Here is a 19,297-nt window from a genome sequence, read left to right as displayed (position 1 = left end):
AAACGAATTCTTTTTTAAAAAGTAACGAGTTGAATTTTGCAAATGTAGTGGAGTAAAAGTATTGTTTCTCCTTCACAAATTTACTCAAGTAAAAGTAAAAAGTATTGTGCAAAAAAGGTACTTTAAAAGTAACTTTTTTTCAAAAACTTACTCAAGTAAATGTAACTCAGTAAATGTAACTCGTTACTACCCACCTCTGCCGTTTAGGCTCCAAAATGCGAACTTTATGACATTACAGTGAGGGCTCAATCTTTTATATACAGTCTATGGAATGACGTGACTATGTTCGGCTTTTATTGTGAAAAGAGCACCAGCCGGAAGTCCTCTGGGTGTTGAGTGTCAGTGACGTCGTCTCCGAGCTGCTGCGGACGTTTCGGTGCTGAAGAGAACGGAGGATCCAGGGAAAGAGGTGCTGTGGATATTACCGGTCACCGTTTCTGTAATCGTTATCCTCCGTTAGCTCGGTTTTAGCTTCTGCGTGGGGACTCATTAAGTAGACACCCTGGAAGCGCCCGGAGAACCGCGGATATCCACGCGGCACGGATGCTTCGTGACCCGCGGCAGGTGCGAAGAGACGTCGGGAGAACCGGCGGCAGCCACCGGCCGAGTGCTGTTGGTCAAGAAGATCATCATGAAGGACGGAGCTGGGGTGGGTGCACGACCCGCCATTTTTACTCGTATTTTATTGCTCATTTATAAACGCACAGCTCTGTTTGTCCAGCAGGTGTTTTTAGATATTGATAATCAATGACAATAAATGACGTGTGTATTCAGTCCAGTTCAATCACCCACGCAACCATAATAATACTCAATTCTCAGCAAATAAATAAACAATTAAAGGGCTGTATGTTTATGACATAACAGGGAATTAAACACATGACGTAAGGCTGGTTTATCAAATCAGTGCAGCTTTAAAAAGAAGATTGTTTTTAGTGTTTTTCACAGCAAAATGCCAACAAAACGTGGAAATTTCTGCTTAAATCATTTATACTTTACTGTGTTTACTGTTCAAATGATTAAAAACCTAAAACGTAACAAATCTAAAAGGGGAAAAGGCAAAAATGGGATGTTTGAGTAGTGACAGTGTTGTTATTTTAAAAATAATAATAGCAATAATAATATTAATAATAATAATCAGCCGTGACAGAGCAGGTCTGGTCCAAAATGGCTGGAGGTGAGTGCACAGTAACGGGGAGAGGACAGGGCAGGTTTAATGTGGCACACAGACGGCTGCAGCTTAGTGCATGCTGCTGTGGTCAGGACGGATCCATCAGCTGTTACATAACAGCTCCATGCGTGAAATTCACCCGGGGAGGGCGCACACTGCAGACTCATCGCTCCGCAGCCTCAGCGTCCATTTTAACATCCCTCATGAAGACGAGTCAGACATTTACAGAAGCTGAAGACCCCCACCATAGCCACCAGTGATTGTGATGCAAGTGTGAACAATTTTCTGAGATTTGCTGCTTTTCTTCCTCGGTGAAATGAATATCTTCAGATTTAGTAGGGAAAGAAGATATCTGGGAGAAATCTGATGAGAAGATTTAAGACAATAATAAACCAGGAATAAAACAGCAGTAGTATTGTTTGGTGCATAAATACATCACCTGTGATGGACAGCACATTCACTGTTTTCTGATATTTTCCTGGCCAGGTGATTAAAGTTTAATCAATGGGAATAATTGTTTGAAGTATGGTGATCAAGGTGTGCCAAAATTAAGAGTACTGAGAGGCCAGAAGGACCTCTGCCTTAAAGGGAAAAAGCATCTGCCTTCACAGATATTTCAGACTACAATTTGTTTGTTACTATTTATCTCAAGCAAACAAAGCGATCCTCATAAATATGTTTCTTAGTGGTTTATCACCAAAGTGTCTCTGAACACAAACAATAATAGACAATAATAAATGAATTTAATTTAAACTGGTACCATTAACTGGAAATAATCTTTTTGGATTTAAGCTTTTCGCTTGAATGCGTCACCTATAATTGACAGTATAATTTTCCACTATTTTTTCATATTTAACAAGCTGAATGATTAAATTGCTTCTCAGTGGAAATCACTGAAACGACTAAATGTATGTGGTGCACAAGATTAGCTAAGATTGCTTCATTAAGGGGTTGTTTCAAATGACGGTTTTGTCATGAGAGAAAATTTGTTGTTAGTTTATTGGGGTTTTTTGTTGTTTATTCCAGAGTGAGACAAAGAAGTCTTTGTTATAATTAATAACTGTCGTAATCCTAACCTTGTTAATAATCGGTATCTTTGAATAATCACTATCAAGTTCATTAAGTTGAATCCAAGATATGTGGTACAAAATACGAATATTTTTTTCCTATAAGCTGACAGCAGTCAACATAGCCAATTTTTAGCCAATAAAGCTGCACATCCCTGCTGCCTTACTCAAAAAAAAAAAAAAAATTAAATTGCTGAGTCCAAAGGTGAAACCACTGACATCAACGGGAGCAGTTGTGGGAGACCTAACTCAAAGAAATTCCCAAGTTTTGGAGAGATGGAGCAAACAGAGTCAGTCCTCTATGATTTTCTTCTCACAAAAATGACCCCGAGACCTTCTAGAAACAAGTCTTGCAAATCGGCTGCCATCTTCAATTGCCTCAGGGCACCTATTTATTTAGTTATTTTAAGTCATTGTCTAAGTCAGTGGTTCCCAAACTTTTTTTGAAAAAATGATCGCGGGTACACCTACACGGGTATTTTTGAAAACGCAGCTGTTTCTATGCGTTTGGGCCTTTCGTCCACACGTAAACGGCGTTTTCGAATCACCGAAAATTGAGATTGTTTAAAACTCAGTTTTTGCGTTTACGTCTGTATTACATGACGAGGAATACAGAGTTCGTCAAAGGTATGTGCCTTTTTTCACGTCATGCTGTGCGCCACGTTATTGTTTACATGAGATGAATGGCAGATAGAGACAACATACAACAATCTGACTATCTTCAGGTTTTACACACTTACATATACACACAGATTTACTGGTCCTCCATTTAGAAAGGCAGAGGCGTCACGGTGTGATTATTTTACATGTAGTTGTTTTTTCCTGTGTAATAATATTCAACATTGCTATCAATACATTTTTCAAAAAATGTCTCTCTGTGCAAAATGGGTTTAAAAACATAAACAGCTGTTGGATAATGTTTGTCTGTGATTTGAACCGGGGAACAAATCGTGGCAGGATCAGCCTGATATTATTTGTATCTCACTGTAACTTTACTGTATAAAGAGCTAACATCTCCAAAATGTCAGGAGTAGTTAGTCATTACAAGTGTTTGTGAACTAAAAATCAAGAATGTGGGATACTGTTTGTCTGTGATTTGGAGAGCCCAGCGCTGCTCCCGATGTGTTTTGTTTTGTTTTTTTTTTCCTTTCATACCGCACTCCCCCCCCACAATATTGGCTGTGCATCCCCCCACACTTTCGGAGCCTCTGGTCTACGTGAACTCAAATTTGATTGGTTAGGACACTTGTCTACTTATTTACTTACATATTTTGCGGAATTTGCCCCAAGTTAAGATTAAGTTATATTAAGTTATATTTCTGCCACTATTTTTGCTGTAGCAAATTTTCATAGTGGTTTCAGTTTTGGATTATTTGAAGTGTCATGTTTGTCACTTAAAATGTCTGCAAAATACCCAGCCTAATATTGAACTGATTTTATGCTAGTGCAAGCATTAGGTAACACATTCCTGGGGAACATACAAAATGCATCTATCATTTGCTACAATTACAATTAAATGGAAAACTAAATTGGTAAGAGGCTTAAATTGAACTTGCAAGAAAAACAAGTGAGGAGGTGAAGTGACATTAAACATGTGGTAACTATAGTGTAAAGCATATGTAGCTTTATGATCTGTTTCTCTCTGAAAGTGACCAAAATCTACCAAAAGAACATCTTGTTCTATTAAAAACTTAAAACTAGCCACTAAGACCATGAGGTCATCAGCAAAGTAACTGTTAGAGCACTTTGCTAACTAGTCGTTAGAGCAAACAATACAGCAGACAATATGACAAAGGACAAAAAGAAACTGAAGCTTACATATTCACAGGACACACTGGGGCTAATCAAGGGAAGGGGAAACACCTGGAAGACAGCTGAAACGAATCAATGATAACAGAGGAAGTAAAACTAAATACAAAAGATAAAGACTACCAAAATAAAAGAGGAACACCTAACACAGTGACAGAGCTTAACAATAAGATATGGGGGAAACAGGAGAGGCGGGAATTAAATTTTATATTTAACTTAAATCACAGCAGGAACTAGATAAACAAAGGTAGCAAGACTAAAAGAGACCAATAGCTTTTTTAGTAATGGGTTGTTTGTTAATGTGGTCAGCAAATGCAGTTTAAAAGCGTCACTTAATATTTAATTGTAGCGAAAGGTGAAAGCATGGTTGTACGGTACATAGTTAATGCATGTCTAGTAGAAACTGCCTGTAAATGCCTTTAGGACAACAGCACTAGTGGCAGCTTTGCAGCTCTGCAGCTCATCTGGGTACATGCATTACAACCTCTCTAGTAAATCTGTAAAAACACAGTCCCACTGTGTAACGCTCAGGTAGGTGGTTAAGTGCGTTGTGTAATAATATAGCATTATGGAGTAAATGTGCTTTGGCTTCAGCAGAGATCTTTCTGCAAAGCCTCAAACTAAACCTTTTATCATGTATTTAGGGTATTCTAGTATGATTTTAACACCGTAATATAAATGAAATACAACAACATTTAAATAAACATAACACATGGGGGATATTAGTTTTATAGTTTTGTAATATTTCCAATATTTTGTGCACAAACACTAAAAAGACAAATAACCATGATGTACATGTTAGTGTGGTAATTAGAAGTATTTATTTCCCACAACACCTGCCACACAAATTGGCTAATTCCTGCAAAAAACAAACAAACAAAAGTTATTACCCATAATTTTAAAGTATGCAAATATAATTTCTTAATCGTGTCATTTTATGGAGTCACTAAAGAAGAATGTTGTATTTGGTTGTACAGGAATCTTTTCCACATCACTCCTGCTCTTGTGAAAATTATTTGTACAGAAGGACAGCCAAGAGTAACACATAATCTATGTGGTTCTAATGTGTGCTAGTGAAACTGCTTTTAGTCAAACTAAATATAGAAAATGGTCCAATTTGCCACCTAAATCCTGTGTATCTGTGTCAGCCGGCTGGTAATCACTTCATGTGCTGTGCTCCAGTTTTAATACTCGCTGTGTTTTAATCATCTTTAAAACGTGTTAGAAAATGGGTTCAGTTGAGACTGCAGTTTTACCTGTCTGCCATAAAAAGTGTCTTATTTAACCCTATGTGTTTATCCCTTCCAAAAAACCATTACCTCGGTTTATGCTTCTAAAACACTGAAATCCAGTTAAAAACAAATGTAAATCTTGCCTCACACCAAGTCTGGTTCATAGTCACGCTGGTCCAAGCTTTAACGACAACAATGATGATTTGCTTTTCATGCTTCTGGCCATGCAGCCTTGGCGAAGCGAGAAGAAAATGGCCGCGGCTGGTACTGTGTTTGAGGAAGGATTGTAACGCTGTTATTTGTTTGCAGGAACGCAAAATCTTTGGTTCGTATGAGTGCGACGAAGATTCGTTTGTGTTCCAGTGGTTCACCTTTATCTGGTGGCATTTGTTGTAATGGTGGCCTCAACCTGTGGTGATGGCTCACATAATTCGCTAAATAAGAGGGGTACCAGGTAGGTGGAGAAAAGATGACAATCGTAGGCTGCTGTCTCTCACCGGCATGTTGCAACCTTATTAAGTAGACACGGATTTATTAGTAAAACCTAATTTTGGAAGACACGAGAATCATTTTTTTATCATGTGACGTTTTAGCTCTGGAACGCAAGAAGAAACAAAAGATTTTCCATGAATTTTTGCAAATATTTTGCACATAAATTCTGACTTGGTGTGTCAATAATTTCAGTATTCACTGGCAAATCCTAGATGTCAGACCCTAGGGGACAATGTTGGAAACAGTCCCCGCTCTCAACAACATTACCATGTGATGATGATAATGTCATGTTGAGACAAAAAATGGCAGGTAACCAGCGTCTGTCTGTGAAAGTTGACTTTTTGTACCAAAAAACACAAAATAAGGGCCTGGAACGAAGGGAAACCATTAAAACTCAATGGATGATTGTTTAAAGTCCTGCTGAAATACCACCTTAAAATCCATTCATGATCATATGACACATGTCTGTGTTGTTTCTCTTTCGTTTCAGCTCCAGCAGGGCATTGGCAGGCCCAGCGTGTATCATGCCGTGGTGGTGATCTTCCTGGAGTTTTTCTCCTGGGGTTTACTCACCACACCCATGCTCACTGTGAGTAACACCGATTGGTTTTTACATTAACATCTATATAGCTACCCCGGTTCATTCAAAGCCTCCGTGTGAATAAGACCGAACAAGAAATGAAAATTAGTCATGCTGTGTAGGCAGCATTATTGCAGAGATGATGTCAGTGTCCTTTTCACTGTTAGTCCGTTTTTCCAGGTCTGCTTTGCATTTTACAATGGATTTAGCACTTACTGAATTAAGACTGAGCTATATTGTTTATAGTTAGAAGAAGATGTTGAAAAATCTATATTATTGGATTGTCCTTCTCAAATCTGACTGGCACTATATGGCTATTTTACATCAATATGGGACAAAACCCCTATTACAACCAAAATGAACCCTTTGGTAGTAATCCAGTCTTTATTCTGTTCTCTGGAAGAGGGTTTGGTTTTGTGAATGTAGGTTTGTCAAAATGTAAAGCATTAGAAAAAGTAGTGATTTTGTATTAACAAATCTCATCTACATGCATTTGAAAGCATTAAAATAATACAAATCTAAATATGGTAAAAGAATATCAGAGTAATTTTATGTGTTTTGATTATGTGTGTTTCCCAGTCCTAGACCATAAATATTTTCAGTGGAGATCTCCACTGAGTCTTTCTTTAAGTTTGGGACTAGACTTAAACCTTAATCTGGGAAATTTGGCTGTGATTGTTTGTAAGATCAGCAGGTGTATCTTAGTCCTTTGTGTTCCAAAGTACATAAATAGCATATATGTTGCAGATCAAGATGAGTTAAATTTTAAACTTTGGAAATTAAATATGTATTTATTTTTTTTTAGTATTTATTTATTTATTGTCATTGTCAAGAACAATGAAATTGCGTTTGGGGTGTGGAGCAGGGAAATTATTTTACTGCTATTGTTAAATAATCATCATTATTACCATTGCATTAATAATATAATCTGGAGTTTATATTGCATTCAGGGGTTGAACAGTGTGTGTCTTTCAGAAAGGCTAAAAGTCACAGGCTGACAGGAAACAGGCTTGCAGAGAGTTTGCAGAAGCAGGAAGTTATTTTGAGCAGCAGGCTACAACCCAAAAAAAAGAAGAAAATAATAAATACCCCTTAAAACCCAAGTGTACATATTTAACCCAGTGTGACTCCAATGCAATAAGACAATCCTTAGCAATAATGTTCGTAGAAATTCAGACAAAGACCTGAGAAACATGACAAAATACAACAATGCAACCCATTCAATATTATTGTACTGTGAGATATGATATCAGATATGATAGTTATCTATTTAAGAAAGAGGGGGGGGGGGCAGGAGGGGGAAGAGAATAAAGATATGATGCACCAATGCAGACCAGTTCATTGCTATTAAGAAGTTGGATATGGTTATTGTCCGTGAGAGGGGGGCAGAGAGTTCAGGAGCCTCACAGCCTGTGGATACAGGCTGTTGGCCAGTCTGGATGTTCTGGCCTGTATAGACCTGTACCTTCTCCCTGAGGGCAGCAGATGGAAAAGGTGGCGCGCAGGGTGATGTTGGTCCCGCAGGATACTGTGCACCCTCCTCAGACAGCGAGTGGGGAAGATATTACTGATCTCTGGCAGACTTGTTCCAATAATTCTGCCAGCTTCTTTCACCACCCGCTGGAGTGCTTGCTGATCGGCCTTGGTGCAGCTGGGGAACCACACTAGAAATCCATACGTCAGAACGCTGCTGATGGCACAGTTGTAGAAGTTCAACATCAGAGATCTGGGAATGTGTGCGCTCCGCAGTCTCCTCAGGTAGTAGAGGCGCTGTTGGGCCTTCCGTACAACTGAGGTGATATGGTTGCCCCAGGACAGGTCCTCGGTCACAGTTACCCCCAAGAATTTAAAACTGCTCACCCTCTCCACCGCCTCACTGCCAATGAAGAGAGGCAGATGGTTGTTATGACCCCTCTTCTGGAAATCTACAATGATCTCCTTGGTCTTTTTGGTGTTTAAGACCAAGTTATTGTCGTGGCACCATGACTCTAGTTGTTGCACCTCTCCTATAGTTTGTCTCATCATTGTTGGATATAAGTCCGAGCACTGTAGTGTCATCTGCAAACTTAACAATGAGATTGGACGCGCAGGAGGAAATACAGTCATGGGTGAAGAGAGTGTATAGCAGAGGGCTCAGAACACACCCCTGAGGGGCACCGGTGTTGACCACAAGGGTGGAAGAGGTGTTCTTACCCACTCTGACACTCTGTCTACGGTTAGTGAGGAAGTCCACAATCCAGTTGCACAGAGAGGAGTTAAGTCCCAGTTGGTGGAGTTTGGGACGGAGTTTGTATGGCCGGATGGTATTAAAAGCCGAGCTGTAGTCTACAAAGAGGAGCCGTGCATAGGTGTTCCTGTGTTCCAAGTGCTTCAGTAATGTGTGCAGCACTGTGGCGATCGCATCCTCGGTTGACCGGTTCTCCCTGTATGCAAACTGGTGCGAGTCCAGGGATGTCAGAGTGTGAATGAAGTATAGATCATAAGATGTAATTTGAGGGGTTAAAAAAAACCTTTGCATTAACCAATGAGAAATTACTGTTATTTTTATACACAGCCTTATTTCCAGTGGCTTGATTGTTTTATTTTTAATAGTTTTTAATGAAAAATTGTGAAAGTTGTCCAAGACTTTCCAGCTCTAACTGCATACATTCTGTACCTTGCTTCATACTGTTTCATCCGTGATGGTGTTGTATCTTTTTTCTTAGGTTTTGCATGAAACATTTCCCCAGCACACATTCCTGATGAATGGACTCATTCAGGGCGTGAAGGTAAGAAACTCAACTTTTCCATTTTGTGACTCATTCTTTTGATGCTATACAGATTAAACGGGTGTAACAGTGATTTAGGAAAATAGCTACAATGAAATGGGTCATTTTTGAACGATATCTAGACTTTAGGCGTGATAAGTAATAATGACAGAAAACCGTCATGAATAAAAGATGAATCAAGCATGGCATGACCACACAGATATATTTCACTGTTGCTGAAACTTTTTTAAACAGTTTTTATCATTGACTCCGCCTTTCTAGGGTCTGCTGTCATTCATGTCTGCGCCTCTGATTGGTGCATTGTCAGATGTATGGGGCAGGCGGTCCTTCCTTTTGGTCACCGTCTTCTTCACCTGTGCTCCAATCCCTCTGATGAGGCTCAGCCCCTGGTAGGACTCTGATATTCTCTGTTGCAACAATATTATGACTAAAAAAGGTTACATCGGAAAGTATGGCTAGCATTTACCTTCTGAGCTAACACAAATTAATAGTTGAAATAGCAAGATTTCAAGCAATTGAAATGTGAGTTAGAATCTTAAGTAACATTGTTGATTAAACTGAGACACAAAGAGTTCAAACTAGTTGATATTGAGTTTAAAATGTGTACAGCATTATGCAGTTGAACATAAACAGTGTTGCTGGGCAGTTACATCAGATGTAAAAGGTTAGGAACTGCTGCTCTAATGGATCCGACCTGAGTGAAATAGTCAATCTTTTAATGAAATATTTCAGTGTGCCTGTCAAAAATCAATTCACTGCTGGATTTCAGTCAATTAGAGAGTCAGAGAAGTTTAAATTCTCGTATCAGTCTTCTTGAAACTGAATCTATTTTTCACTTCCTCCAGGTGGTACTTCGCCATGATCTCCATGTCTGGAGCTTTCTCCGTGACTTTCTCAGTCATCTTCGCCTACGTTGCCGATGTTACGGATGAGAGAGAGAGGAGTACAGCCTATGGTCTGGTAAGGAGTCCTAATGTACACCCCTAAAATCAAACAGTGCATCAGGCAGACAGACTGTTGATGGTATTGAATTCCTGAAACTGAATCTTACACGAAAAGAAACTGACAGATCAGCTTAATCTGTGTGCAGACATGACTCAGGACAGAAAAATACCTGAGCTGTGCTCTGTTGAAATTCATCCCTTCAGGTGTCGGCCACCTTTGCAGCCAGCCTGGTGACGAGCCCGGCCATCGGAGCGTACCTTTCTGCCTGGTACGGGGACAATCTGGTGGTTCTGGTGGCCACGCTGATCGCTCTGGCTGACATCTGCTTCATCCTGCTGGCCGTGCCCGAGTCTTTGCCTGACAAGATGAGGCTCAGCAGCTGGGGGACGCCCATTTCCTGGGAGCAGGCCGACCCATTTGCTGTCAGTAACTAATCGTTTACAGAACCATATTTGATTAGCTGGTTAAATAATGAGCTCAAATCAGATTACTCTGGTTAGGGGTGGGCGATAAAAACTATATACGATAGAAATGATATAAATTTGGCCAACGATCGAGATTTTGACTATACCGCTCTACCGTGATAGCGCATGTTGATGATGTCATCAAGCTGCGCCTGTTTTGGTCGAAAGCATCGCAGCGGCTACAACCATTGTCCTCTGCAAATTATGGCGAGCGACAGTCATAGCAAAGAGATGAAGCACTTTTGAAATATGGGGAAAGCCAAAAACTGCGCTTCCTCCACTTCTGTAACATTGATTCATTAATGTTGAATTCTCTCGCAGCTGTTCTATTCCCATGTTGTTGCAGTATATTAATGACAAACCTCGTATTGTGGATGAATAATCTCAGTTATTCTCCTGACTGAAGTTTGGCCCGTGTATAGCATCCCCTGCTATGCGATTGCATTTGTCCCTGACCACCAGAATCCCTCACGTTAACTTTTATGGAGTGGAAAAAAAAGTTGGCGTTCATCCTCCAGCTTCACTGTGCTAATGTTATGCTAACATAGCTGTGTCGCTAGCAATCACGTAGCACAACATTATATACCAGGTAGTCCAACTTCAGTAACCCTGCAAACGCCACTCCTGTTTAGTTTTCTGTCTTCACTTATGTTGGAAGTGGTAGCAGAGCTGTACGTTTTAATTCGTTTCAAAAATCTCTCAGTCAGAACATGGTCTGTTATGTTTAAGTGGTACTAGCGAGCTAACTTCCTGTTAACTTAACCTGCTAACTCCATTAAATTTAATAAATCTGTTTTCATGGATGCCTGGATGTTAAACTCAATTGTTACACCTGGAAAAGCAGCAACGTTGATGATTTTATTAAAGATGAAAGAATTTAGACCGTTTTTAACTCTGTTCGTTTGACTTTGGGATCTGAACAGGACGGAGTTTTTGACCCAGATTACTCCGAAGCTCTTCACTATGGCAGCCGTAATGCTCTGACAATCCATCAAGCAGTGCAGCTTACCAAAGTTGTACTAAAACATTTTTTAACAGATTTCTGCACGCCCAAATCGGTTCGAGGTCAGTAACCACAACCAGAATTCATACATAAGGCACACTCTCGATTTTTGAGAAAATTAAAGGATTTTAAGTGTGCCTTATAGTGTGGAAAATACGTTATACAGAAGAAAAGAATATATCGCGATATATATCGTTACTGCACGTGCTTCAAATTATACCGTGATATGGATTTTAGGCCATATCGCCCAGCCCTAAGTCATAGTGTATTTTGTAGTTGCATGAAGCCTTTCCTCAGTGATTTGACTCTCTTCTCTGTTTTCGGACACAGTATGTAAATGTTCCTCAACGCAGTAACTTTATTTTAATAATTTAATGATGCTATAACATTATATAATGCATGACAGCTCATTTCTGTTAGGGGGGGGGGGAATAAAGAGAAATGAGATGCAAGTCATTTGCACGTCAGAACCTGTAACATTGACCCTTTGAATCCCAGACACTAACTGAAGACTAACTGATCATCTGACAGCCTCGGTGTTGTATTTCCTGTCTCTCTCTCCCTCTCTCTTTCTTTATCTCTCTCCTTCAGTCTCTGAGGAAGGTGGGCCAGGACTCCACAGTCTTACTGATCTGTATCACCGTGTTCCTGTCTTACCTACCTGAGGCCGGACAGTACTCCAGTTTTTTCCTTTACCTGAGACAGGTGAGCCACCTGACGCACTCATTTTCCAAGAATATTAGCGTCAATGCGGGTATTGATGTTGTTAAGAATACTATTACCACGAATCTACCAACAGTCACACAGCAGACAGGGTCATTAGCTGTAGCGTGAAACACTTAAGCCACGGATCACATTGCTGCATCGACGGTCAGCCATTCTTTTGTGTCTGTCTTTACATTAAATCTTCCTCATTCTGAAATATGTGTGTAAAAATGTTCTTACCTGCACAAAAAATAAGTATATGTGCAAAGTAACTGACAGATTCATAAACCTTTCACAGGCCATTTTTGTTTATTCTACCGTGCATATATTAGTGAATTATTTGAAATCAGTGAACTCGTGGAAACCCGATGTGCAATCTGCACACTTACATGTCTCTTCACATTGAGACATGTTTACCTTGAGGTGAAATTGAGAAAGAGGTGGCGATATAAGACAGAAGACCACACGCTGAGCTAAAAAACCAGGAGAAAATCTGACTGAATAAACTGGAACAATAGTGTCCGAGGAGGATGCCAGAATAGGCGCAACTGATCTGTTAGAAATTCACTGAAATCTGACTATAAGTGATGACATCCAGCAAGGATGGAAGTTTTTAATGAATGAAGAAGATAGGATTGGATAACGCCTGTAAGAATAGGTTTTCTTTATGTATATTTTATGTCTTATTTTATGCATTTAATTCTAATTCTGAGACTTTATGGCTTATGGTGTTTTGGAAAATTGTAAATGACCAAACTGCAAAAATAATCATAATCATTATAAGCAGTAGTTAGTTGAATGTTGTGTGAATTAATTTTCTAAGTCAGCTAGACCTTCATGTTCTGAGGGAGTCATAAATGAATTCATAGAGTACAAACAAATTTAGGTAAGACAAAATTAACGAATCATAGATTTGTGGGCCTAGATCAGGGCCTTTGCAATTTCCTCTGTACATAAATATTTACTTTTCAACTGAACATTGCAATGTTAGTTTTTATGCAGATGATATCATCTTATTTATTAAGTGGAGCTCTTGGCAGGGCATGAAGCTGCAACTCTTTTGATGTGTGAATACCTGCTTACTTTGATCTTAACTATATGTTCAGAATTAATTCACTACCCACTTGACCCATGTTGAGCTGCAATTCTCTTGTTTTATCAATTAAAAATGTGGAACAAAATTATGTTGTCTTATATAGTATCAATAAAAATTATTTCTTGTCTCTTTCCAGGTCATAAACTTCTCCTCAACGACCCTCGCTGTTTTTATAGGAGTTGTGGGCATTCTGTCCATTGTAGCTCAGGTAACCAACACGTTAGAGGCTATTTATTACTCCTTTTAAATATAAGCCTATTTTACACACACATTAGGATATAATTGAAAAAAATCGCTGTTTTATTTTAGTTTCCATAAACAAGAAGAACAACTCACCCTCATAAGCAGTGCATCAGTAAATATTTAGGCTGATAGTTAACATACACACTTGGGTGACTTGTTCTCTGTCAACTTTATACTTACACTGCTTATTACGATAAGAGATGTTAATAAATTCTAGTGAACTGTTAAATAATTGTAAATTCTCGTCTCCTCTTTGCCCACAGACTCTCTTCCTCACTCTGCTGATGAGAACTCTGGGTACTAAAAACACTGTTCTGTTAGGTTTGGGCTTCCAGATCCTTCAGCTGGCCTGGTACGGCTTTGGATCAGAGCCATGGTGAGAGTTGCTGAGTGTGTGCTTGTGTAGCAGGCAATTATTTACACTACATTTTGGTATTTGCTTTAAGTTCCAACTCACAAAAAGACCAGATATGCACATCTTTAACCAAGTATAAATATGTATATTTGCAACAGGATGATGTGGGCTGCTGGTGCTGTAGCAGCGATGTCCTCCATCACCTTCCCAGCAGTTTCTGCTTTGGTGTCACAGTCTGCTGATCCCGATAAACAAGGTGACAAATAAAATCTGTCCTCTCTCACTTCAGTAGGTCACTGTTGTGTAATAGATGTTTCAGATTGTGGTTTTTGTTACTTAACCAGGAAGTAAAATAACTCTTGCATTGCTGCGCCTTCATGACCTTTCTTCTTCCGCCCTGTTGCAGGCGTGGTGCAGGGGATGATCACAGGCATCAGAGGTCTGTGTAACGGCCTCGGCCCAGCTCTGTATGGATTCATCTTCTTTCTCTTCAACGTCGAGTTTAATTCCATGGACCCCATCCAGGGAGACTACAACATCGACCCCCTGCCACTGGACAGTCCCACTGAGGTACAGCATGCACTCCAATCCTGACAGTAATGCCTCTTTTTCGCTAGTGCCTACTTACTTCTAGTGACTAGTGACTTCTGGAAAAAAAATTCAAAACCAGCATTTTTGAAAAAAACAGCATTGTGGTCCCTGAGTCTGACAAAAAGCCATAGACAGAGCAACAGGTACACCATCTCCTCGACATTCTCTATTGTTGTCACCAAAACTGGGAACAGTCAAGTCAAGTAGGTACTACTGGAGAAGCCTGTCACTTTTGGAACAGTTATGGCTTCCAGGTCTGTGCTGTAGTGCCTTAAATCAGCATTATCTTTAGTAGCCAGCAGGGTGAGCCTTATATGGTCCCAATAAGAAGTCTGACTGCAAAGAAGCCAATGAGAAAATGACCTTACTCATCTTATAAAGTTGGGGCTTTAAAACTGGGATGTGGTCACCTTCAACATTCACAGGAAAAGTGCGGGATGAAGGAACTTAATTCCATACAGCCATTTGAAATAAATAAAGACATTTTCTTCCTATTGAACCTTTATTTAGGTTCCGGTGATGTCATGGAGTCATTGATTGTTTTTAGATGTGTTTTCCACAACAATTTAAAAGTAACACAAGCCAAGGAGAAGTCTTAAGGGCTGTAAACTGAATATGCCAGAAACTGCAGTTCCTCTAATGGCCACTTGAGGCGGCTTGCAAAATGCAACTTTACAGCAAAAGTAAACAAGTTTACAGTCTGCTACAGAGAAGTGGTTTTGGTCTGTAAGGATAGTGTCTCACTTCATACCAATTTTACAGTGATTTTTATTTTTTTTGTAATTCACACGATTGGCTATTTTAGGCTTAAAATTAGCAGGTGACTCCATCCTCATGTCAGTAATTAACTGCACTTAAATGTGCTTTGTTGTTGAAATTAGCTTTATTTTTCTCCCTTTCTCCTAGCGAGCGCTAATCCCAGGCCCGCCCTTCCTGTTAGGGGCATGCACCGTGGTCATCGCTTTCCTTGTCGCTCTCTTCATCCCTGAGAAAACCTCTTGCTCCTCCTCTTCCTCCCAGCTGTCCCTCAATGACAAGCCCCACCCTGACAGTAAAGAGTCCATGTCCTCGCTGGCCGGTGTCCACATCAACACGCCGCTGCCAGGCAGCGATGAGGAGAGCCCGCCCGCAGCCTGCGACGCGGACTTTGAGCCGCTGCTGCACGACAGCATCGTTTGATGGACAGGTGGAGGGCGGGGCTAAAGGCGTGGTTTGATCGAGTGACGCTTTGTAACAAAGAACACATTTTTTTGCCGTCCGGCAGAACTAAGTGTACTTTTACTGATTGGCTGGAGGGAGCTATTTGCTGGAAGGTGGGACTAACATTTTTATTCACAGATCTGTGACATCATGTGACCAGTGAGGTAATGATTCGTCAAAGAGCTGCGGACAAGATGTCATCATGCGATCGGAGAGAGGAATCAAAGACGATTAGTTGCCTGACAGGAAACAAGAGGAGGGACCAAGTTTTGTGTAGTTTTTTGGTTTTTTTGGGGTTTTTTAATGGAGAAGGAGGCGTGGCTGGTTTAGGATCTGCCCACTTTAACAGAAAGTATATTTGAAGTTTTCACTGAAGGGTTTTTGTTTATCTTTAATCTTTAAGAAAAGGTGTTTTTACCTTTTAGCTGTATCATTCTGACGCTGTGTTTTTCTCTGGTTCTCGTACAAAAGAAACACGTCTGCATCGTATTTAAGGCAGCCAAAACATCTGTGTTGATTTATACTCTCTCTTTTTATTGTTGTTGTTGTTAAGGTTTCTTTTTTAGTTACAGGTAATGCTATTTTTTAAATTTTTTTTAATTGTACAGTATCTTACTTGCTATGAACTAAGAGTGCTAACTGAGGTGTGAATGTGACAAGCTGAGAGACGAGTCAACCACCTGAAATATCAATTTAATCTTTTTGTTTCTTTCCTTCTTTAAATGTAAACCAGAGCAAAACTAAAGCTCAGGCGATCCAAAAGATGCAGATAATTTTTTAAAAACTTTTTATTCTCAACAGAGCCTCTTCACCACATAGATTTTACCTTTATTTTTCCCACTTTAGTGTACCAGTTTGTGACTCTACCTCACAATCAACCTTGTTTTTCTTATCTTCCATCACTTGTGTTTTATTTTTTTATCTTTCAAAGTCACTTTATAAAAGTGCTGCTGGCTGCTGGCAGTGGGAACATCCTCACACGGCTGTACCTGTGGCCACCCAGTGTCTTTGCCTGTCTTCTTCTCTTCAACTGGGTGCTTTGCCTCCCTGTATTTTCATGCAAGTTTTACTTTTAACTTGCAAAAATACTGCCGACACGAGGTGTATGTGTTTCCCCTGGCAGCAGTGATAATTCCTGTGAATGAACTTATACTTGAAGCACCGGAGAGAGATTCTACAAGAGCTTTAGAGAAGATTTCCAACGTATGCTGAGGAGTTTAAAAGTGTATAAATGGCACAGAGTGTACATAGTGACTGGCTTTATGACCTTAAAAATGTAAATGTACATGTGAAAGATATTATGGTTTGTATATATTGTCACTGAGCTGTGGGATTGGCTTGCTTGTTGTGGTTGTGTGGTAGCTCAGTGGGATGAGGGTGGGGTGGTTCGACTACGCAGCTTAACTGTTACACAAGACCAACAGTCATTTTTAAATTCATTCAGGTCACACGGACAACCAGTCCATTTTCTCGTTCTTACACCTGAGTATATTTACCTGCACACTAGTATCCCAATGATCAGTATTTATGTGAAACTCAAAGTTTCACCCACCAAACAGGTTTTGACTTTCTGCAAAAAAAACAACCCAAAAACACATCAGCTTTTAATTTACTCAAACTTAAAATTAACAGGAAGTACTTCCTGTTAAGAAAAGTAAAACTGACTTTTTGCCTTAACCACTGCAGACCAGTCATTCTTATGCGTAAACCCCCCCTACACACACACACACACACACGAAGGCACAAATATTCACCCAAACAGCAGAAGTTAGGAAGAGGAGTACGACCAGTACCTGGAGTGGAGTTAAAATGGCACATTTTCTGAATCTACCAGGAAGTCCTTGCTCCTATTTTTTTTTTTTGTTCTGTCTCTGCTAACAATAAGCTTGTCTTCCATTTCTGGCTAATGTCCTCACCCTACAGGAGAAAGTCAGCTTATTGGGATCAAACATATTTTTTCTTAAAGCTGAAATATTTTTACATTGCAAGGATAAGTATTTTCTTCCTCTCATGGCATCGAGTGTGAAACAGATAAAACTCGCACTTTCCCGTTAAGCATATATTTGGTCATTTTTAGACCATGAAGCATCTATTTTACCTGAGCCTGTTCTACTCATTTCCAGCTCTGTATGTATTACTCTTCAACTTCAGTTTTGCATGATTCATGGGTCAAAATAGTCCCTGTTTATCTTATACGAGGCCTTTGTGCAGCTAAGTTGATCTTTTACTTTAAATCTTAGCCAAACTTATGGCTAAATCGTATTGGGAAGTCCAATCATTTTTCTTATTTTTACCAAGGTCTTTGAGCGAGCCAGCCTTTTTCTGATTGGCTTCCCCTCACTAACAAAAACTTGACCAGCACGTGGGTGGGGCTTCTATGCTGATAACCATATAAGGACCCTCTCTTTGACATCATACAGAGCGAAGAGCAGAAAAAAACATATGTACCAAACACTTAGAGCCGTTTAAAATTGCTTGTACATACAATGTTTGTACCTCAATGTTTGAGAATTTGGCTTTATTTATTCTAAACATTTGTCACTTGGAAGAACAGAAAAGCAGAATAGGTCCACCTTAATGAAATCAAATGGTGCTGGATAAAAGCTACCTTATCTGCTATTTTTTTTAGCCTTCTTCATTAAATGAACTCTAAAATTCATTTCAGGGTGACTGAGTTTCAAGTACAAACAGAGCCCAGATCCTAGCCAGGATATTAGTGTGTATGTGAACACTGAGGTTTAATTGATCCTCCACTGCATACACTCAGTTCCTTCACCAGCAGTCCAGCTGACTCTACAGTGTAAATATTGTACATGGACAGGACACGTGTACATGGGTCGTACACTGTAAATACACATTGTCTATCGTCTTGTCTGGAAGTGTACAAGCCAGTCGTTGGTTATTGGAAATAAAAGCAGTTCAACAACACTTTGTTTCTTAGTCCTTTCTCCATACTCACACCAGCTGTCATTTGTTTTCCCAAGAGCCATATAACTGCTTCTCTTTACCCCAATCAGCTGCAGCTCATCATTTTAAAATTTCTTTTTAAATGACTGGATATTTCACCCAGACCAGTGATTTAATAGATTTATTATTGTAGTCAGCTGTTATCAGAATCAGAATACTTTATTGATCCCTGGGGGAAATTATTTTTTGTTACAGTGCTCCATTTTAAACCAACATTAAGACAAGACAGACAATACGCTAACTAAGAATAGTACAATATATACATATATATACATACATACATACATAAGTCACTTATAAATAAATATTTGGAAAAGAAACATGTGTAGTTGTAGCAGCAAACAGTGTGTTAAGTGGATGCGTTGTACAGGGAGATGGCCACAGGCAGGAATGATTTCCTGTGTCGTTCAGTGGTGCTTTTCGGTAATCTCAGTCTCTCACTGAACGTGCTCCTGTGACTGACCAGCATGTCATGGAGTGGGTGGGAGGTGTTATCCAACATTGTCTTTATCTTGGACAGCATCCGCCTCTCCGACACCACCTTGAGGGAGTCCAGCTCCATCCCCACAACATTGCTGGCCTTACGGATCAGTTTATTAAATCTGTTGGCAT

The 19,297-nt window shown here is 39.8% G+C and overlaps 1 protein-coding gene across 2 annotated transcripts; it reads left to right on the top strand.

Annotated features, from left to right (window-relative positions):
* Positions 1–313: 313 nt before the first annotated feature.
* mfsd14ba (major facilitator superfamily domain containing 14Ba) lies at positions 314–18,646 on the top strand. 2 transcript variants are annotated; one of them, XM_082538368.1, is made up of 13 exons: positions 314–649; positions 5,586–5,730; positions 6,259–6,357; positions 9,054–9,116; positions 9,378–9,505; positions 9,962–10,076; positions 10,265–10,483; positions 12,120–12,233; positions 13,466–13,537; positions 13,836–13,948; positions 14,086–14,183; positions 14,334–14,497; positions 15,425–18,646. In XM_082538368.1, the coding sequence occupies exons 3-13, from the start codon at positions 6,349–6,351 to the stop codon at positions 15,695–15,697; spliced, it is 1,368 nt and encodes a 455-aa protein (XP_082394494.1). In that variant the 5' UTR covers positions 314–649; positions 5,586–5,730; positions 6,259–6,348; the 3' UTR covers positions 15,698–18,646. The 2 variants fall into 2 exon arrangements, with proteins under 2 accessions (XP_082394494.1, XP_082394493.1); XM_082538367.1 differs by lacking the exon at positions 5,586–5,730.
* The last annotated feature ends 651 nt before the right edge of the window (positions 18,647–19,297 follow it).

Source organism: Aulonocara stuartgranti (genome assembly GCF_965226115.1).
Source record: "Aulonocara stuartgranti genome assembly, chromosome: 7".
Classification (NCBI taxonomy): Eukaryota; Metazoa; Chordata; class Actinopteri; order Cichliformes; family Cichlidae; genus Aulonocara; species Aulonocara stuartgranti.
The sequence above is the reverse complement of the archived record's forward strand: the minus strand, read 5'-3'. Positions and strand labels throughout refer to the sequence as shown.